The 22,635-nt window shown below is 45.1% G+C and overlaps 2 protein-coding genes across 2 annotated transcripts in view; both read left to right on the plus strand.

The window, feature by feature from the left end:
- The window catches only part of cpt1a2b (carnitine palmitoyltransferase 1A2b), a 29,620-nt gene that overhangs the window by 497 nt on the left and 6,488 nt on the right, over positions 1-22,635 (plus strand). Inside the window, exons 2-11 of the mRNA XM_037476414.2 lie at positions 10,358-10,500; positions 11,372-11,511; positions 15,098-15,275; positions 16,755-16,856; positions 17,005-17,142; positions 20,469-20,546; positions 20,628-20,735; positions 21,204-21,291; positions 21,379-21,574; positions 22,036-22,224. Coding sequence (XP_037332311.2) covers positions 10,360-10,500; positions 11,372-11,511; positions 15,098-15,275; positions 16,755-16,856; positions 17,005-17,142; positions 20,469-20,546; positions 20,628-20,735; positions 21,204-21,291; positions 21,379-21,574; positions 22,036-22,224 — 1,358 coding nt within the window. The 5' untranslated portion in view covers positions 10,358-10,359. The remainder of the gene's footprint in view (positions 1-10,357; positions 10,501-11,371; positions 11,512-15,097; positions 15,276-16,754; positions 16,857-17,004; positions 17,143-20,468; positions 20,547-20,627; positions 20,736-21,203; positions 21,292-21,378; positions 21,575-22,035; positions 22,225-22,635) is intronic.
- Positions 506-7,376, plus strand: LOC134133016 (uncharacterized). The gene is made up of 2 exons (XM_062566295.1): positions 506-674; positions 826-7,376. Exon 2 carries the CDS (start codon positions 1,009-1,011, stop codon positions 6,919-6,921), a length of 5,913 nt encoding a protein of 1,970 aa, XP_062422279.1. The 5' UTR covers positions 506-674; positions 826-1,008; the 3' UTR covers positions 6,922-7,376.

Consider the following 22,635-nt stretch of genomic DNA (forward strand, 5'->3'; position numbering starts at 1 on the left):
CTCGAATGGGCCCTAGTTTTAGTCTAACTATTGATGAATATGGCACTGTATTGGTATGTGAATGAGAGATTCTTCCCGCCGCACGCGTGCCCGCGCACCATGTCCGTCTGAACTAATCGATGTGCCGAATGAAAGGCCACCCGTCCGTCCTCCCCGGCAAGTTAGACCTGTTTGTTATCTTCGCCTTTTTTTGGATTCCAACTCCTACTTGTAGCCTCACTGTACTACACTACATACTTTGTTATTGAAGAGTTGAGACCCTCAATCTTTTTTTTGAAAGACCCAGTAAATTGAAATATTGTTGCAGTCAAGTTACAACTTACAAGATTTTTTTTAATTTCCAAGCTGTGAGCAAACAGATGTTATCCGAAACCAAGTTCAGCATGAACTAAAACATGTGCTTTTATTGGCAAATTGTATAGTGTGACTTGAATATTCAGTCATCTGTGTTGTTCAAGCCTGAGTTTTTAAATAAATGATTCATAATTATTGTTGTGTTGCCTTTTAGGCATTAGGCTTTTATTTTGTACAAGCTTTTATTTTGAAATGGTTTCCTGCCTTAGGAGTTCCAGGCGTTAGTTTCCTGTTAGTGGTTAGAGGAAAATGGTGGAATCCATCAACATGCTTTCGTCATCCATTGCAATCCACATCGTAAATGCTGCAGAGGCAATGTCGTAAGTTGATAACTTCATTGTTTTAATTATAAGGTTAATGTTAAGATGCATATTTACAGTAAAAGGAGATTTGACGACTGTAATTAAAAAACGTTTTATTCACATATGTTTACGTAGGACTAAACAATTTTGTATCTTGTGTTTGTTACAGTTTTCACTCTTCTGTCTGTGACATGATATAAAGAGCCACAGTAAACAGCTTGAGAAGCTTACTACGACTCAACTCGTCATTTGCAGAAAGAGTTTAGCTAGTTGAATAGCTGCGGTTGCTACACCGTAGCGAAGACAACATAGTGAAAAGACAAAGAAAGCTGGCGTTGTACATCGTGGTAAGATGGATAGCAAACAAAGCGACAGGGAGTCAGTGGCCAGTAAAAGAAGTTCACGGTCTTCAACTTCATCAGCTGGCTCAGTAACACGTGCTCGTGCTAAAGCGGAGGCAGCTAAAGCACGCGCTACATTTGCAAACAAAGAAGCTAAAGCTAAGCTAGAAAGAGCTGCAACGGAGGCTAAGCTACAGAAAGAAAAGGCAGAAAAAGAAGCGGAATATTACAAAGAGAAAGCAGCAATCGAGTTCGAATTGCAGCTAGAGAAGGCAAGAAAGGATGCTGAGCTAGAAGCGCTTGCTAGTTATCGCGAAGCCGCAGCGGCCGAAGCTGAAGCTGCCGTGTGGGAAGATGCAATGGACAATTTTGTTGTACTGGATGAAGCAGGCCCATCAGAGAAGGACAAACTGGAGCGTACAAGTGAATATGTCCAGTCTCAATACGAGCTACACTCAGGTGAAACCCATCCACGTACCAGGTCACTAAGACAAGCAGCCATGAATGCTAGTTCCCAAGTATCTCAGCTTCCGACAGATGAAACCCATCAAGGATATTCTTCCAATCCTTTCTCTCCAACATGGCAGCCGCCTGTTAGTCCTAAAGAACCGTCATATGCAAAAAATATTACCAACCCTGCATTAGCAAACTATGGCTCGGAAAATGTGCAAACACCTTCAGCTATTAAAGTGGAAAGGCAAGTCCCACGAAAGGAGACTGACCATCAGACAAACATAAACATGCGTAACGCATACTCAAACAACCCTCCTCAGCCTTCCCTTCCACACTTCATATCAACAGCTAGCCATGGTGCACCCGGAGCCGAACATCTAGCACAGTTCTTGGCTCGTCGCGACCTGGTGAGTTCAAGTTTATATAAATTTGATGATAACCCAGAAAACTATCGAGCTTGGCATTCATCATACATAAACGCCACTCAAGGGCTAGGCCTCACAGCCACGGAGGAGCTAGACTTAATGACTAAGTGGCTCGGTAGAGAATCCAGCGACCAAGTCAGACGTCTCCGTTCAGTGCACGCGACGAATCCTGTCGTAGCACTCAGAAGGGCCTGGGAACGTCTCCAGGAATGTTATGCAGCACCCGAAGTCATCGAAAGGTCCCTTTTCAACCGGCTCGATCATTTCCCAAGGCTTTCAGGGAAAGAACACACAAAGCTACGAGAACTAGCCGACCTGTTAATGGAGGTGCAGGGAGCCAAGGAGGACGGCTACCTCCCAGGCCTGTCTTACCTGGACACCGCAAGAGGGATCGAACCCATAGTTGCAAAACTGCCTTATGGTCTTCAAGAAAGATGGGTATCCGCCGGTTCAAAGCACAAGGATGAAAATAATGGACGATTTCCCCCATTCGAGTTCTTTGCAAGTTTTGTACACCACGAGGCACGGAAAAGGAATGACCCTAGCTTTGCCATTCAAGGTACTAGCGGCTTAGCTGCGAAGCCTGAAAGGCCCTCCTTTAGAAGTAACCAAACCCCTATATCAGTTCACAAGACGGATATAGCCTCAACACACTCAAACGACCTAAAAGGAACCGGCGATCCAAACAAAACCTGTCCAATACATGGTAAACCCCACCCACTCAGACGATGCAAAGCCTTCAGAGCCAAACACCTAGAGGAAAGGAAAAGCTTTCTCAAGGCAAAGGGAATCTGCTTCAAATGCTGCAGTTCAACTACGCACTTGGCAAGAGACTGTCCAACTACAGTCAAGTGTATAGAGTGTGATAGTACCTACCACGACGCTGCTATGCATCCGGGTCCTGCACTTCAAGACGGGGCTCCCTCAACCTCACCACACAACGGCGGGGAGAGAGAAGAGAGCAGTGACACTAAAGCCGTCGTCAGCGCAAGCTGCACCGAAGTTTGTGGAGCACGACAAGTCGGCAAGTCATGTTCCAAGATTTGCTTAGTGAAAGTATACCACAAACGTCAACCAGACAAAGCCATCAAGGCCTACGCCATATTGGACGACCAAAGCAACCGATCGTTAGCAAGGTCTACTTTCTTCGAGCTCTTCGACATCAAGTGCGAACCATATTCCTATTCTTTGAGGACGTGTTCCGGCACAACAGAAACATCCGGACGTAGGGCTGAAGAGTTTGTGGTGGAGTCACTCGACAGCAGGGTCACAATCCCTCTACCACCCCTCATCGAGTGCAACGACATTCTTGACAATCGGTCAGAAATCCCAACGCCAAACGCAGCTCTATGTCACCCTCACCTTCGCAAGGTAGCAGAACACATTCCAGAAGTTAACCCCACAGCAGAGATTCTCCTGTTACTCGGCAGAGATATCATTAGAGTTCACAAGGTACGGGAACAAATCAATGGTCCACACAATGCCCCATTTGCCCAACGCCTAGATCTGGGCTGGGTGCTAGTAGGAGAAGTCTGCTTGGGGAATGCACACAAGCCTACAGTTAGCACCTTCAAGACAGCTCTGCTCGACAATGGCCGCCCATCGCTCCTTCCACCTTGCACCAGTTTTCTACGAGTCAAAGAAATGGTTCCTTGTAGCAGGGAGACAAGACACACCTCCAGTAAGGTTACAGGAGAAGTGTTGGGACAAACTGTTTTCAATCACACAGAAAACGACAACAGGTTGGCACCCTCATTTGAAGACAAGGTTTTCTTGAAGCTTATGGACGAAGAGGTCTTCAGGAATGAGTCACAAAGTTGGGTAGCTCCACTCCCATTCCGACAACCAAGACAATACTTACCTAACAACCGGGAACAGGCAGTGCAGCGCTTTGGATCACTTCAACGAAGCCTGAGTAGGAAGCCAGATATGCAACAGCAGTTTGTGGCCTTCATGGGAAAAATATTGGAGAACGACCACGCCGAAGTCGCACCACCTCTGGCAGAAGACGAAGAATGTTGGTACCTGCCGACCTTTGGTGTGTTCCATCCACAAAAGCCAGGTCAAATCAGAGTGGTTTTCGACTCAAGTGCTAAACATGCCGGGGTTTCCCTCAATGATGTGCTCCTCACAGGCCCAGACCTGAACAACTCACTTCTTGGAGTTCTGTTGCGGTTTCGGAAGGAAAAGGTTGCTGTCCTAGCGGACATACAGCAGATGTTTCACTGCTTTGTGGTACGAGAAGATCACAGGAACTACCTCAGATTTCTTTGGTACAGGGACAACGATGTGACCAAAGACGTCATAGACTTCAGAATGAAGGTTCATGTCTTCGGCAACAGCCCGTCTCCCGCAATAGCTATTTACGGGCTTAGACGAGCTATCAGAGAGGGTTCCCAAAAACATGGGGAAGACACAGTCAACTTTGTTATGCGTCACTTCTACGTCGACGATGGCCTTTGTTCTATGCCAACGGATGCGGAAGCCATCGACTTACTGCGCCGAACCCAGACTTCACTTGCCGAGTCTAACCTCCGCCTTCACAAGTTTGCCTCAAACAGTAAAGAAGTCTTGCAAGCTTTCCCACCAGAAGACCGTATAGGGGCCTCAAAGGATGTCGACCTCAGCGGGGAAGCTGCACACACTCAACGGAGCCTGGGTCTTCTATGGGAGATAACCAGGGACACGTTCACCTTCTCTGCTTCAACTGATATGAAGCCATTTACTCGCCGTGGAGTCCTCTCCACGGTAAACAGTGTTTTTGACCCTTTTGGGTTCGTGGCCCCGGTCACTATTCAAGGAAGAGCCCTTCTCAGGGAACTCACAGTCGAACTTTCTGGTTGGGATGCACCGCTACCTGCAGACAAATTGAGAAAGTGGGAGGCCTGGAGAGACTCACTCCAAGACCTCAAGCTCCTTCACATACCAAGGACATACACAGCAGTCTCTCTAGCTAAAGCGGTGAGAACTGAGCTCTGCGTGTTCTCTGATGCATCCACTAAAGCCATTGGCGCTGTGGCATACTTGAAGGCCATACAAGAAGACAAACAAATTCAGATTGGATTTGTTATGGGAAAGTCAAAACTGGCACCTCAGTCTGAACCAACCATCCCAAGACTCGAGCTATGTGCAGCCGTCTTGGCCGTGGAAATGGCAGAGCTAATTCAGGATGAACTGGATGTTAAGCTGGATTCAACCAAGTTCTACAGCGACAGCAAGGTTGTTCTTGGCTATATCTACAACGAAAGCAAACGTTTCCATGTCTACGTGCATAATAGAGTTCAGCGTATTCGCCAATCCACGAAACCCGAACAATGGCACTATGTGCACACAGAGGAAAATCCTGCTGACCATGCATCAGTTCCTGCTTCACGTCTGCCAGAAACAACGTGGTTCACAGGGCCCAACTTCCTCTACAAAACTCCCGACAAACCAGTAAAGACATTCGATCTCATCAAACCAGATATGGATGTAGAGATCCGTCCAGAAGTAAGGAGCTATGCCACAAAGCTCGAAGAGAAAGGACTCAGCTCAGAACGCTTTCAAAGGTTCTCCAGCTTCAAGACCCTTGTTCGAGCCGTTGCACTCCTAATACATATCGCAAGGTGTCAAAAACTATCCAACTGGAGTGACAAATGTAAGGGATGGCATAAGTGTGATCTGTCTCGCACCCCAGACGAACTATGTCAAGCGAAGGAGGTCATCATCAGAGCTGTTCAGAAGGAAGCGTTCAAAAAAGAATTTGAAGCTTTGGAGACATCTAGGCCAGTCCCCTTGAACAGCAGCCTTCATCGGCTTAGCCCAATGTTGCAGAACAATCTTATCTGCCTTGGAGGCCGGCTGAAGAATGCTAACCTGAACATTGGAGAAAAGAACCCGGTTATCCTCCCCAAAGACAACCACGTTTCCTTGCTACTCGCCAGATACCACCACGCTGAGGTCAAACATCAAGGTCGTCACCTGACGGAAGGTGCTGTCAGGGCAGCGGGATTTTGGCTCTTGGGCGGGAAAAGGATCATCAATTCGATTCTACACAAATGTGTAACCTGTCGTAAGCTTAGAGGTAAATTCCAGCAACAACGCATGGCAGACTTACCTCCAGAACGCCTTACGACCTGTCCTCCCTTTACATACGTGGGTTTGGACGTCTTCGGACCTTGGGTCGTCTGCACCAGACGGACAAGAGGGGGGCAAGCTGAGAGCAAGCGGTGGGCCATAATGTTCTGCTGCATGAGCTCCAGGGCTGTCCACATCGAGGTCATTGACTCGATGGACACATCAGGCTGCATCAACGCTTTAAGACGTTTCTTTGCAATAAGAGGACCAGCCAAACAACTGCGATCAGATTGCGGCACAAACTTCATAGGGGCCTGTAAAGAACTTGGAATGAGCAAAGACCAACCAGATACAACTGTGCAGAAGTATCTTAACCAAGAAGGGTGTTCTTGGCAGTTCAATCCCCCGCACGCCTCGCACATGGGTGGTTCTTGGGAACGCCTGATCGGTTTGGCCCGAAGAATTCTTGATTCAATGCTTCTTGAACAGCACACTCGCTTAACCCACGATCTCCTGTGTACACTAATGGCAGAAGTCACAGCAATCCTAAACGCGAGGCCACTAATCCCAGTTTCAAACGATCCCGAGGATCCATTGATCTTGTCGCCATCAATGCTCCTAACTCAGAAAGGGGGAGTCCCTTCCCCACCCGGGGATTTCACAGACAAAGACCTCCTCACCAAGCAATGGAGACAAGTTCAAGCGCTGGCCAACAGGTTCTGGAATCGTTGGAGTCGTGAGTACTTGCCCACCTTGCTTTGCAGGAAGAAATGGCACAAGTCTTACCGAAACCTTCAGGAGGGAGACATTGTCCTTCTTAAAGACACTCAAGTAGCCCGTAACCACTGGCCAACGGCTATAATCACAAAGACCTTTCCTGGAAAAGATGGGAGAGTGAGGAAAGTGGAACTAAGGACCACAGTTCATGGATCTTCAAAGACTTTCCTCAGGCCAGTCTCCGAGGTGATCTTACTTTTAGTTAAGGACTGATGTACTGAAACTCATTTCCTAGTTTAGTAGTACTAGTGACCTCACTGAGGCCAGGCGGGGAGTGTGTTGCCTTTTAGGCATTAGGCTTTTATTTTGTACAAGCTTTTATTTTGAAATGGTTTCCTGCCTTAGGAGTTCCAGGCGTTAGTTTCCTGTTAGTGGTTAGAGGAAAATGGTGGAATCCATCAACATGCTTTCGTCATCCATTGCAATCCACATCGTAAATGCTGCAGAGGCAATGTCGTAAGTTGATAACTTCATTGTTTTAATTATAAGGTTAATGTTAAGATGCATATTTACAGTAAAAGGAGATTTGACGACTGTAATTAAAAAACGTTTTATTCACATATGTTTACGTAGGACTAAACAATTTTGTATCTTGTGTTTGTTACAGTTTTCACTCTTCTGTCTGTGACATGATATAAAGAGCCACAGTAAACAGCTTGAGAAGCTTACTACGACTCAACTCGTCATTTGCAGAAAGAGTTTAGCTAGTTGAATAGCTGCGGTTGCTACACCGTAGCGAAGACAACATAATTGTAGACGGGCGTAGTTATGCATGTTTACACTTGTGAGTCTGCGGCGTCGAGCCCTTTACAAACGTCACTTAGAGTTGATCTTATCTTTTCAGTAGCAGACAGGTCGGGCGTTGCCACACAAATCGTTCACAGATTAGGTGAACGAGGTGTATAAAATTAAAAGGCGGAGCAAAGCACAGCTGTTGCAGAACCCAAAGACGGCATCTGACACAAAGCGGATGACGACACAGTAGGGCTGGAGGGGTATGACCAAAAATCCATGTCGGTAATTTCACGGTATCCCGGTATTGCTTTTTCACGTAAATTATATTCTTTGACTCCTGGCTTCCCGAACAGCTGTTCGCCGCTCGATGGCTAACCCCGTCCCAACTGGCCAGCTCGTTAGCGTGTTGTTTCGGATGCTAGTGTTGCCACCAGAGGCTCCACAGACTTTGCAATAAATTGTTTTCAGATTTAACGTATTGTAACGTCCGGGCGTGGTGAATTACTCCACACGCTGAGGCGATTAATTGCAGGGCAGAGATCCTTTTATTTAGCGAAACACAACAGCGTCGGACACGGTCTTCCCAGCTCACTCGGTAAACCACACAACAACACAACAACCGGAACTACGTCATGCTACCCCGGCCAGACCCTCCCATGTCCCGTCCGATTGGCCGGAGCGCCGGGAATGACGCAACCTGACCGAGTCCCCAACAGGGTCGCTACAGTATTATTTGTGGCCGTGGTGTTTTACCCTGTTAGAGTGTTTGTTGGGTTATTCATTGTCTGTATGAAGTTAAAACCATGACTCAATCTCAACACACGTAAGAGAAGTAGGACAGGAGTCAGTTGTTATGGCTTATCGCAGGTATGAACGGTGCGTGAGCAATTCATACTGTTTGAACCGGGATACCGCCCAGCCATATTTGTTTTCTGAACCTGACGTGGCCATTGACTTCCTGGGCCCTGTTCCTCGTTAGCCGGGTGACCTTCAGGAGGAGGTGATGAAGATCAGGCATTTCGGGTTCCCCGCCCGAAGCAGGTTTGGCTAAATCACCATGGCAACACATCAAAAAACATTTGAGCTGCTGGATTAGTTCACGACTCCCCCAGAAAAAAAGAGCAACCCGCTTCCTTATTGATGAAGAAGCAATATCAGTTAGATTAACAATTTATGGGGGGACCGATCTATGACCTCACTTCCCGTACGAGCGCCATCAATGCTGAAGACGGGAAGCATTTATTTACGAGAACATTTTTACGTGGGGAACACCATGCGCTGCAGCCTAGCATCCACTGTCCCTCATACTGACCATGTCTGTACAGTGTGGCGATGCAGAGAACATCTGGAAAGCCGCTGCATGTTGTGCTCTTCGTAAAGTTCTGTTGTTTTTTTTGTCGCTTAAAAAAACTTTTGGACGTTTTTCTGCTTCAATTGATTATTGGACTTGGCTACAGTCACCATGCTGCCGACAAGCCGAAGTTGTATTGGGTGCTCGCTCCTTTTGCTTGACACGCGCTCCTGATCTTGAATCCAGAATCGATTGCTCTTCCTTGAGGTCCCGGATGTTGTGGTTGAATTTGTTTCTGTTGAATTATTTGCAGTTGAATTATTTGCGGTTTAATTTTTTGCAATATTTTAACGTTGAAAAATGGATACATAATTTTAATGCATTCAGTTCTAGAAATTCAATCACCTTTTTCTTTCAAAACCCGGTGACACAGATTTACTTCCATACAGTCTCTAGGTCCTCTTCACCTTCCGTCGGACGGCTCTCGACTGAAGTATTAAACCGAGGGCGTAGCGGCGTTCCTTCGGTGTTCTTTGTCATTAAGCCGTATTGAGCTGCAGACGTGTGACTCCATTTCCTCACGCGAAAGATGCCAGATCGTTTTCTTTTCGTCTTGATTTTAGGCAGCAAAGCGTTGACTAAACGTAGAAATAATAATAAATTATATCGCACGGTAGATAAACGATATGCTCTCGTGCTTAATGCAGCTCTTCTTTGTTGCTTCTGCTGTATTCATCACGTTAATACATCGAGACACAAGGAGAGTCCAACATAAATGCTTTGATGTTACATACCTATTTCCTGCACAAAGAGCATTAAAATTATTAATATTCCCCCATATCCAATGAAATAATATATACACTTCAAGCTTTTATAGAGGGGAAACACCAAGTTACTAAACTGTGAACAGTTAATTTATTGTTCATAGTTTGAAGTTAAAAAGTTTGAAGCTGTAGTTTGAAGCAAAGTGTTTTTGTATTTATTTACAGTATTGCCTAAACAAAAAAAAATTGCCTTGTCATTTCAATCTGTCCTTGTAAAAAAAGTATCGGTTTAGGCACGATAGCCATTCCTAGTCGTCGCATGCAAGAAGGGGTGAAAAAGCACGCAAGGGGCTCTTGCGTGTCCTTGTGTCTCTCTAAAAATGCAGAAGCATAAACTAGGGGCTGTAATGCTGAACTTTTATCTTTTTATTTAAACATGCTTCATAACACTGTGTCTGAGTGGCTTTTTCTCCGTTCTTGGTGTCTCAGTTGGATTCGGTGGGACAACAACATTCCACTGACTCATTAAATCACCCGCCAAGCGTTCATTCAAGAAAGCCGGGCATCACAGCGAGCGGCCTGCTTGCACTCATCGACTGGTTATCAAACTCATTATAAAGCGCTCATTAAATCCTCTGCAAAAGTCTCTCCTCGTCCTGCGGGAGGTTCGGGCGGCGGGTCAAAAGCGACAGCGTAGCTGGATCATCAATAGAAGCGCTGATTCAGAAAAGTGTTACTTATCACCGAGTAGAAATGGCCCGTCTTGTCTCTTATGTTCTTGTTTACATACGAGAGACCTATTGGGGTTTGAACGTGAATTCAGACTTTCAAACATTTCGTTTCCCTCATGTTTCCTTAGAAATGGCGGAGGCCCACCAGGCAGTGGCGTTCCAGTTCACCATAACGCCAGAGGGGATTGACCTGCAGCTGTCCCATCAGGCCTTCAACCAGATCTTCCTGTCGGGAGTACGATCCTGGAAGAAACGAGTCAGCCGCCTGAGGGTGAGGATGATGGGGGATTTTGTGTCTTTTCTTTGTTCCTTTTTAATGGTGTCATCAACCAAACATCCAATTTGACTTATCTAAGACCTCGTTAGACATTAGAATCGTAATGTGAAAGAATAAATCCTGAATAATTAAATCAAAAACTAATTGCAAATGACACGGAGCGGGCTATGCGGATGGTTTTGAGAAAATGTGACCAGGGAGGTTTTCCCTGGGCTTTGACTACCGGCAGGGCGACTCGTGTGGTGAGGTTTGGGTTAAAGATGTAGTCCTGGTGCTCAGACATCATGTGATACGGTCTGTGATTCCATTATGTTTGTTTATGTCGTGATAGCTGGACACAAAGCTCATTGTTCTACTTTTAGGTATTTCTATCTCAGACAAAACGGTATTCGTAAAGTGAGAATTCTGCTACCAGAAATGTATTTTTTATGTATTAAATGACAAATACTGTTAAACTCTTACTTTTGAATTTATGTAAAAGCCCCAGTGACGATTTAAAAATCAGAGTAATAGACAACTAATCTGTGATGCAATCTGGTCCAAATGCAGAATGCACTTCTGCCCCTCCTGGAGTGACTGAGACATACCTGTTAATGTGTATGTGTGCAGTGTTGTGTGTCACTGCTCCTGCCAGTCCCTACAAGTGAATGCTGTGAGGCCAGACATGTATTTTAAAATCCCCAATGTTATACATTTTGGAGAATGAACACACACTGTATTTGATGACGCGGCACAGCTGTGATGAAACCACTCAATGTGTGATAACATTGTTCTGTTATTTTTAATGTTTACAATAAGCCTTGTTATCAGCTGTTTTGCCCTGGTGTAAAAGATTGCCTTTTTGTTTCTTCTTCTGTGGTAACAGAACAGAGTGATCAAGGGAGTGTACCCAGCCAGCCCTTCCTCCTGGCTCTTTGTTGTCATAGCGATCCTGGCTACCATGTACATGCGCTCGGATCCCAGCATGGGGCTCATCAAGATGATACAGCAACACCTGCCACTAAGGTACAATGGGACCTCTGCTTTTTACCTTTTTAAAGTGATAGAGGGGTTTTTATGAAGTGGAGCTAAAAAGGTACTCACCTGTAGTGATGGGTATCGTTTTTTTGTTTTTCGATACCGGTGCTTTTAAAACAATACTGGTGTCTAAATGGTGCCTGAACCGATACTACAATGCAGCTTAAGGACGAACACTACCGGAGGAATGCCGCTACACCCTCAGTTTAATACTTTGGTGGGGTACCGTCCGACGGGAGGAGGGAGAAACCATGAAATTAACACTAATAATGTAATAAATAAATATTTTTTTTTTTCCATTTTGTTAAAGATAAATCCATATGCATAATAATCAGGACTGACTTACATAATCTCTATAAAGCTGATAACACACAATTCTTTTACTGTTGAAAAAATGTCTGTCAGCGACCACCCACCCCTCCCCCCCACACTCCCGGGCAGCCGAACTATCTCCCCCGACTTCACTACACCCCCCTCACCCCCCCCTTCCGAAGTTGCAAACTTAGACACTACAATGGATGTAGATAAGTGTGTGTGTGCGTGCATATCACTTAAATCAGTGATTCTTAACCTTAGGGTCTCGAAAATTTGCCTGACGTGGTCTTGCAAAAACAATCAACGTTGATGCTCGTCCTCACCGCCGTCCTGCGGCCACAGCGTGAACACACTCTATGAAACTGCCGCTCACTGGAGACGCACACACACACACACACACACACACAGCTGAGAAAATACTGACGGCTGAACCTTTGTTCCATGAATTGTCAGGTAATGTTGTTTATGCAGGTTTACATACAGTGATCGTTACAAGGACATAAATCTCATCTGTATGAGGTTTTTGCTTGTTGAACTTTTTATTTTACTATTTGATCTAGTCATTGAATACAAATCCAACCTAGACTGGTCAAAAAGGTTAATTATTATTAAATTATATATTCAGAGTAATATGCAGAATAATGATGGGAAAATGATTACCGTATTTTCGCGACTATACGGCGCACTGAATTACAAGGCGCACCTTCAATAAATCGCCAATTTTAGAACTATTTTCATATATAGAGCGCACCGGATCACAAGGCGCATAGAAGTAACTGCAGTAAAACGTTTGACTGGGGCTGCGTTATGCATCCACTAGATCGGGCTGTGCTAAATCAAACGTTATTAAGCGTTCTGAAAACTCTTCACTCCCATGGTAACGTTGTTCAAACGTTAATGTGGATATTAACAATATCTCTTTCGTTATTGGTTAATGAAAACATTCTTGGCAAATGCTTTGGTGCATCTTGCACCGAGAGGCAGCGCTGGAACAGACGGTGGCGCCTCGCGGCGGACCGTCAGCGCGATCCCGACATCCAACTACGAGCTTTAATGTACTGTAGCGACTCTCGCTAATGAATCTCTGGACAATGTGCTTATCTTCTGGTTTTATTGTCGAGAAACAGGCTACTGTCGGCCGTAGCCTACGCTGAACAAAAACACACCATCGCTCTCCAAAACAACAACAATTCCCGCGTCCCCATAGGTGGCACTAAGATGAGTGACGTCACATTGTGCGCCCTTCACTGACCATCCCAAAACTCTGTAAAGTGCAACGCCGCTCCAGAACATGAAAACACAGTCCGTTACAATACGCTGTTGGAGCTGGAATTACCGCGGCTGCTGGCACCAGACTTTCCCTCCAATGGATCCTCGTTAACCAGTATGGATCAACCAATTGAGCCATATATACGGCGCTCCGGATTACAAGGCGCACGCGCCGTTTTTTTAGGAAAAAAAGGATTTTAAGGGCGCCTTATAGTCGCGAAAATACGGTACTCCTAATATTTACAGTAGCAGTGGTTCTAGTAGCGTGATAATAACTCCATTACGCAAACTATATAGAAGTCTAGGTCTGGTGGACCTCTCACTCAATAACTGCTGCCAGCTTTAAGTAACGGCTCAACTTCCAAATTCCAGTCTGTCTGGTTCTGGTAAGGAACCACAGGGAACCAGCTGATCAACACAAACGTTACTTTGAAGCACACAAAACATTTAAGGGTGTGGCAACCGCAACCTGAACACTCCGCCACTACATCACTCACTAAACGTGGTTAAGATATTCCTTTGTTAGTCCCACAATGGGGAAATTCATGGTAAAAAAACAAGAGCAGCAGTAGAAAGAAAATTCATAATGATGGACAAAATAAAAGTTTTAAGACCACAGTAACTAAATATAATGGGACCTAAATAAATATAAGTATATGTAGACATGGTCTTTGGGGACAACGCCACTGACTCGCTCCCCTCCACATTATGCGCGTGCACTCACACACACACACACACACACACACACACACACACACACACACACACACGTACGTGTAAAGAAAGCGTGTAGGAAGTGTCTCGTGTTGCTGCTTGAGGCTGCTGAAAATGACAGCTCCATTTGATTGTGCGATCAGATAAACAGGAGCTCGTCGGTATCTATTTCTGATGTAGTCTGGAAAAGACGGGAGATTGCGGTGGAGGTTCGTCTTTCAGTAGGACAATAACCTACATGCAGCCAGAGCTACAATGGTTTGGATCAAAGCATGTATGTTTTAAAATGGCCCCGTCAAAACCAGACCTCAATCCAATTGCGAATCAAAGGCAACATTTTGCTCCATCCAATCTGACTGCGCTTCAAGAAAAATCAACTAACATTCAACTAAATTTCCATCTCTAGATGGCGACATACCCAAGAGACTGGCAGTTGTAATTGCAGCGTATTTGCTGCAATTCTTAAAGCAGGAAGGCAGTTTTTTATTATCCCACGATCCGCCTGTCAAACAGGACGACCTTTCGCTGTTTTCTGGAATGCTTTACGGTCAATCCCGGCGTTTGCTGCAGAAAAATGCAACGGTTTCACCGCCCTGTGTTCCACTTAAAAACTGGCCTGGTGAGCTCCTCCAAGACATCACCTTGCATCTGCCGGGCGCTCCAACTCTATCATGTGGTGTGCCACCAGGGACACACCAGTGGATCCCAAAACCCATCCAGCACCCGGACTGTCTGCACCGGTTGACCCTTCTTCAGCAGCCGCTGATTCTGTTTCACCCCCCGTTTTCCAGTCTGATTTTATTGCATTCTTGATGATTATATAATTGGCTTGTTTCATTTTGCTTCATGCGATGTAGAAAAATGAATAGATTTTTTTTTTACCGGCAGAGGATGCTGTTGCACTTGCACTTGCATCCCCTACGAGGGATGTGGATGGGCCAAGAACTTTTTTCACCTCTACTTTTGCCAGGGACTTAAAAAACCTGAATTTCCAGATTACATTCTCCTCACTGTAGTGTGAATAATATGCCCTCTGATTGGCAGTGAGGGTGCACCCTTTAGACCGATCAGTCAATTTATTTTATTTTGTATAGCCCGAAATCGCAAATTACAAATTTGCCTCAGAGGGCCAGTCCTGTCTTTGGAACGTTTTAAAGTTCTTAGACTACCCATCACAAACTTAATTTATTTCTTCATACAGAAAACTGCCAACTTCTAGTTTTGTGTTTCAGCTACTATTTTAACTCGTTTTTCGAATCGTTCTCCTCCCCTGCAGCCTCCACGTCTCTCTCAGCACCCAAGGGCAGACCATGCTGTCGGCGCTGGTCTTCAGCACCCTGCTGTGGCTCTCCCTCATCCTGGCGCTCCGCTTCTGCCTCAAGCTGCTCCTCTCCTACCACCAGTGGATGTTTGAGCAGCACGGCCGGGTCTCCAACACCACTAAAGTCTGGGTGGTAAGCGGCGCCTCGTCACGGTTCTCACAGATCATAAGTGGTTTCTTTAAACCGATGAAACCTTATTATGCTTAAATGTATATTGTAAAAGGACTTTCGCTTGGCCACTCAACTGTGAGCTTATGCCTGCTGAGACGCAGTTCCAGCCAATGATAAGCATCGCCTGGGTGCACAAACATTTAAGAAAAAATGTTTTGTGAATATTTTTAGGGTCACAGACCCATTACATTCACAACCTTTTCTGAAGATCCCATCTGAATCTTATCCCAGGTAAAGCCATATGCTCTATACCTGTTGTCTAAAGTCATTACAGTATATTTAATACTTGCAATTAGGAACACAGTTGAATTACATGCATGGTTGTGCGACAAGTTACTGCTCAGAGGTGTGACTGAAGTCTTATGTTCAAAATGAAGAAACTGGAACAAAGGATGTCTTGGATCGAAAAGTCAAATCAAGAGAATTTAATAAAGAATAAGCATCGATCCAGGATTTTCCACTCCACAGACCACAGCGAGTCCTTTGACTACAACGTAACTGCAACTGTCTCCTGGTTCCACCTACTAATACTAATCCAATCAAATCAAATCAAAAGCCTGGAGAATGGGGAAAATGTGTTTTCAAAATGTAGGCAGGCATGTATGGAAGTAAATCTGTCATCAGGTTTTGAAAGAAACAATAATTGAATTTCTAGCATTGAAATAATGTATCTGAATGTTTTTCAACGTTAAAATACCGCAAATAATTCAACTTCTTGTTTAACTTCCGCTTAGTTTATGTCTAATAGAGTCTGTAAATGTACAAATGTCAGCTGTCAATTACTGAATCGTACAGACACAAACGCTCTTTGTGTGATCTTGAATCTAACAACATCCGGGACACTAAGGAAGAGCAATCGATTCTAGATTCAAGATCCGGAGCGTGCGTCAAGCAAAAGGAGCGAGCACCCAACACACCTTCGGATCGTAGCCATGTCCAATAATAACGAGGCTTTAACTCTTCCCGGGGACAATCCTAGCTGCACATTGGTATTCTATTGATTACAGTTTAGTGTTTTTACAATATTCCAGTTACTTTATTGATTACACAGTTCCAGAATCATGGCTGTATTCTGGTGTACACCGACAGTTTATTTCTTATACTCTAATTAAATAGAGCACTTCAGAAGAAAAACAGTCAGTCCTGATGTTTGAGCTTCCACCCTAAAGTTATTAAACTAAAGAATGATAAGCAATAACTTACTTCCTTTTTAATGTGATTGTATCTATCAAATGAACCCCTATCTTCAAATCTGTCCCCATCTGTGCATAAGGGAACCTGTATTTATAGCAAATTATTCCGCAATAACTCCTTTTGTTTCCCTGGATGGTGGTGCGAAGAGAATCCCCAGCCACCAAATATGGTTGGCTGAGTCAGCGGCAGTCTCCTGTCAATTACATAATCAACTGTAATAGTGATACATTACTTCCTGTCTTTTAGACTCTGCTGAGGTTGCTATCAAGCAGGAAGCCTTTACTGTACAGCTACCAGACCTCTTTGCCTCATCTGCCCGTTCCGTCAATCAAAGACACATTGAGCCGGGTGAGTGGACACGCACAGACACACAGGGAACACGATCACATGCATACACAGTATAGTGGTCTGGTTGGAGAAATTCCATTTCTAAACGTGAATTGTTGATGTCACAAGCAAACTGATTCATCTTTCCCTCTGTCTCTCGGCCTCTCAGTATCTGGCGTCGGCCCGTCCTCTGCTGACCGATCCAGAGTTTAATCGCATGACCGAGTTGGCCAGCCAGTTTGAGTCCAATCTGGGAAACCGCCTGCAGCGCTACCTGAGACTTAAAGCTCTGTGGGCCACAAACTATGTAAGTGATGCTATTGATCAAGTTGTTTATTGTCATGAAATCATACAACAGTTTTCTTGGTACATTTTTTATTTTGACTTGGAATTGGACATCTGAGCCCTCCCCAGGTCCTCTGAGCACGTTCAGTGATGTCGGGGGACCAACTGAAACTCTTGGCTTCCCTTGAGCTCGTAAAAATAACAAAGCAATGTCTCCCCCAAACAGGTTCTAAGAGTGTTAACGTTGTGTTCACTGATTTGTAGGTTTATTTATTAGATAGGCGTCACCATAACAAACCACACAATGGTTTGGAATCCTGGCTCTTAACTTCATAATTCTTAATCAGTGTTTCCCCAACCGTTCTAAGCACCCACCCAAAATATCCCCTGCCCCCCTGAAAAATTGCTCGCCGATTCCGCTTCAACTCGTGTATTTGTACAGTGCATCCGGAAAGTATTCACTCCACTCTTTTTATGTTATAGCCTTATTCTAAAATTGATTAAATTAATTTTCCTTTAACTTTCTACACACAACCCATAATGACAGTGAAAACTTTTTTGCAAAAATCTGCAAAACTGTTTAAAATAAAGAACGAAAACATGTACAGGTTCAAGTATTCACAGCCTTTGCTCAGTACTTTGTTGAAGCTCCTTTGGCAGCAATTAAATTCATTTTATTTTGTATAGCCCAAAATCGCAAATTACAAATTTGCCTCAGAGTTCTTTACAGTCTGTACACATGCAACATCCTCTGTCCCGAAAGGAAAAACTCCCCAAAATATGAGAAAACCCTTCAATGGGGAAAAAAGGGAAGAAACCTTAGGAAGAACGTCAGAGGAGGGATCCCTCTCCCGGGATGGACAGACTGACATGGATGTCATGTGTACAGAATCAACAATGTAAAAGATGTACAACACATTCAACTCCTCTAACTGAAATGATACAAGTAATTGCAAGTAGCAGAACAGGTGTACAGCAGGACCACTGCAGGGACAACCACCATCCACAGAGGCTTCTGTGGGGAGGGAGAGCAGAAAGATGTTGGTTTATGATGACAGTAATATGAGTCATATTTAAAGTAATGATGATGGCAGCAGCAGGTGTCAGCAGAGCCATGCCGGGAGACAGAACCAGGGTCCAAACGGAACTATGATCCACGGAGACCTGCTAGCTGAGAAAGCACAAAGCTTTGATGCCAATCAAGTGTTCCAGTCTCTGCAGCAGGATATGGTGATCGATGGTGTCAAATGCAGCACTGAGGTCCAGCAAGACAAGAGACAAAGAGAACCGGCTGGATTATTTTCCAGGTTGGTTGTGAAAGACTGAAAGTCAGACTTTCAATTGAGTTATAATCTAGTTTAGGTTTAAGGTTTATTAAAAGGCAGGAGTCATAAATAGCTGCCACTCCACCCCCTCGGCCTGTGCCTCGGGGCATATGAGTATTAACATGACTTGGAGGAGTCGCTTGGTTTAAGCTAAAGTACTCCCCATCCGATAGCCATGTTTCAGTAAGACAGAAAATATCAACATGGTTGTCAGATATTAGTTCATTTACTAAAACAGCTTTAGAGCACGGAGATCTAATATTCAAAAGTCCCCCTTTAATTCTCCTAGTTTGTTGCACAGTTGTATTATTACTTTTAACTTTGATTAAGTTCTTAAATATAACTCCTTGGTTGTTTACCTTTAACTTAAATAACGGTGTCCGTGGGGCAGAAACAGTTTCTATGGAGTTAATTACGCTGAGTGACTGCTCGGAATGAAGCGCAGAGAAGTGTAAGACTGCGACTCTGCTTCCTGGTCTGAACTCTGGGTCATGGATTAAGTCCATTAAGAAACTGGGTCAGGTTCTTGGAAATGAGTTGAGCTCCATCCAAAGTTGTCCTAATCAGACCAGGCACTCCACAAAACGTCTTCCAGTGATCAACGAAGCCCACATTATTTACTGGGCACCACCTCAAGTCTTCTTGGGTATGATTCCACAAGCGCGGCACACCTATTTCTGGACAGTTTCTCCCATTGTTCTTTGCAGAACTTCTCAAGTTCCATCACGTTGGATGGGGAGCGTCTGTGCACAGGCATTTTCAGATCTCTCCAGAGATGTTCCATCGGGTTCAAGTCAGGGCTCTGGCTGGGCCTCTCAATGACGTTCAGTTGTCCCGAAGCCACTCCTTTGTTATCTTGGCGGTGTGCTTGGGGTCGTTGTCCTGTTGGAAGATGAACCGTCGCCCCAGTCTGAGGTGCAGAGTGCTTTGGAGCATGTTTTCATCGAGGATGTCTCTGTACATTGCTGCAATCATCTTTCCCTCGATCCTGACTAGTCTCCCAGTTCCTCCCGCTGAAAAACATCCCCACAGCATGATGCTGTCACCACCATGCTTCACTGCAGGGATGGTATTGGGTAGGTGATGAGCGGTACCTCGTTTCCTCCACACATGACGCTTGGCATTCAGGCCAAAGAGTTCAATCTTTGTTTCATCAGACCAGAGAATTTTGTTTCTCGTGGTCTGAGAGTCCTTCAGGTGCTTTTTTGCAAACTCCCGGTGGGCTGTCATGTGCTTTTTACTGAGGAGTGGCTTCCGTCTGGCCACTCTACCAAACAGGATTGATTTGTGGAGTGGGGCTCTGTCAGAGTGACCATCAGGTTCCTGGTCACCCCCCTCACTAAGGCCCTTCTCCCTCCATCGCTCAGTCTGGCTGGGCGGCCAACTCTAGGAAGAGTCCTGGTGGTTCCAAACTTCCTCCATTTCCGATGATGATGGATGATGATGATGATGATGATGATGGAGGCCACTGTGCTCATTGGGGCTTTCAAGCCTACGTAAATCTTTCTGTACCCTTCGACAGATCTGTGACGCCAATCATGTTGTAGAAACATCTCAAGGATGATCAGTGGAAACAGGATGCACCTGAGCTGAGTGTCATGGCAAAGGCTGTAAATACTTACGTAGATTATAAGTTTTCATTCTTTATTTTTAACAGATTTGAAAAAAATTGCAAAAAAGTTTTCACTTTCATGTGTAGAATGTTGAGAAAAATAATGAATTTAATCCCTTTTGGAATAAGGGTGTAATATAACAATGTGGAAAAGGTGAAGCGCTGTGAATACTTTCCGGATGCACTGTACATGCACACACACACGTACCAGCGGACATACTTTCCCGGTCGCCCCCACGGTGGGAACAATGGGAGAAGTTGCTCTCCTGCTCCTAGGGGAAACACTGCTCCTTCCCGATTCATTCCCGATCTCCTCCTGACTATAATCAGCAGAGCATCTTATTTTATGTGAAACGCTCATATATTCCTCAAGTGATTTGTGCAGTTCTGTCAACTTATTAATACTTGCAGGTGAGCGACTGGTGGGAAGAATACATCTACTTGAGGGGCCGAGGTCCAATAATGGTCAACAGCAACTACTACGGCATGGTAACCAGCCTTCTCCTCAATATTAGAGCCGAGACGATTACCAAAAAAATAACATATTCCACCGTCTTCCTCCCTCTCCAGGATTTCCTCTACGTGACCCCGACCCCGGTGCAGGCGGCCAGGGCTGGAAACACAATCACTGCCCTGCTGCTCTACCGCCGCAAAGTCAACCGGGAGGAGCTGAAGCCGGTGTGTGTGTGTGTGTGTGTGTGTGTGTGTGTTGTACGGTGGCAGTCCTTTAAAGTTGGAAATATTTACTTCTAGGCTGAATTTTTAAATATTGACCCTCGTCCATCCAGTGTACCTGTTTGTCACAATAAATACAAACTTTATCCGGAAACGCTTTACAATATTAATTTGATGACACTGCAATATCTCTGTTATCATTAACCGCCGAGGAATCTCCCCTGGTCAGGGGACGCGTGACTACTCGAGCAAGACTTCTTTTTTTTTTTTTTTTTTTTTTTTTCTTTGGAAAAACAAAAAACAAACTAACCAACCAGATGGTGCAAAAGGGAAAGAACTGTGCAGAGTCATAATGACTCCATGATACATAACTCACTTCAACAACAACAGCAGCATGTGGCCTGCAGTCATGCTTGTAGATGCAGAACTGCTGAACGTTATAATAACCAGCGACGTGTGGCCCTGTTTCAGAGTCGTGTTCCAGGCACAGTGATCCCTCTGTGTGCCGCTCAGTGTGAGAGGATGTTCAACACCACACGCACCCCGGGGGTCGAGACTGGTAACCCACAGACACACACACATCTCTCATTGAAAGAATAAGCTTTACATTCATATGTTCAATATGTCCTCCCCGGCTCCTTCACAGATGTGCTGCAGCACTGGCAGGACAGTGAGTTTGTGGCGGTGTACCACAAGGGCCGTTTCTTCCGCCTGTGGGTGTACCTGGCAGGCCGGCTGTTGTCTCCCAGGGAGCTCGAGCACCAGATCCAGAGGATCCTGGACGACCCTTCACCCCCGCAGCCCGGAGAGGAGAAACTGGGAGCTCTCACCGCCGGGGAACGGTAGGAACACAAAGAGGACGTGGTGTGTGTTGATATCACTGATTCTCTTGGGCTTAAAAGGCTAACGTGTTACTTTGAGTGCGCAGTGATAAGGAACGCTCATGTGAATGTGAACAGCTACTGGACATTATCGCTAGATAATGCCCCTCCTGTGACTCACTCTCAACCAATCAGAATGCTGGATTTGATGATGCAATGATCTCATTGCCAACACTTTACAGAGAAGCGATGCCAGCTTAAAATAAATAACTAAATATAGACACATCCTCGCGGATGTCACCTTTTAGTGCAGGAAGGGGAAAAAAAAGTTGCCGACAATAAGTTAAAACTGGGGTAATAGATCAAGTTAAACACTGATTGGTGTAGAGAAGAAATAGACAATGATAAATGGGTGCTTTAGGATTCAAATGTCAACCTCCTAGAATAGCTCTTTACGGTTTGTTTCCGTTTGTCTGTCCCAGGGTTCCTTGGTTCCAGATGAGGGAACGGCACTTCAGCTCCGGCATCAACAAGCGCTCGCTGGATTGCATCGAGAGGGCGGCCTTTTTTGTGACGTTGGACGACGAGGAGCAAGGCATGAGGGGGGAGGACCCGGCGGGGAACTTGGACCGCTACGCAAAGTCCCTGCTGCACGGCAAATGTTATGATCGGTGGGTGAGGAGACGCATCTCAGCCGGAGAATGTTATCTCGCAAAAAACACAAGACACCTGGCGGCTTTATGGGGCCTTTAATCGCCCAAACGAACCCGTATGAAGCTTCTGCAGCATACATTTAGCTCTTTCACTTGAAACTTGTTGATAGCAATGATCCGATTTTTCTAAATATTTAGAGCCCATAAAACAGGTCACTAACTGGCGGTCCACAGTCCAGACCCAGTAGCCGTCCCACTTGGACCAAAAGCTTAAAGACGGTGGTGATTTTAAAGCGCCAGCACATTTTTTGACCGGTGAAGCTTTTGTCTAAATTTCTCTAACTGGACCTTTTGTGGCAACGAATCATTCCAATACTAATGATGGCACTACACCCTTTAAACGCCAGCTCTGAGTAGTGGATCTGGACA

This window comes from Pungitius pungitius, chromosome 12, assembly GCF_949316345.1.
Source record: "Pungitius pungitius chromosome 12, fPunPun2.1, whole genome shotgun sequence".
Taxonomy (NCBI): Eukaryota; Metazoa; Chordata; class Actinopteri; order Perciformes; family Gasterosteidae; genus Pungitius; species Pungitius pungitius.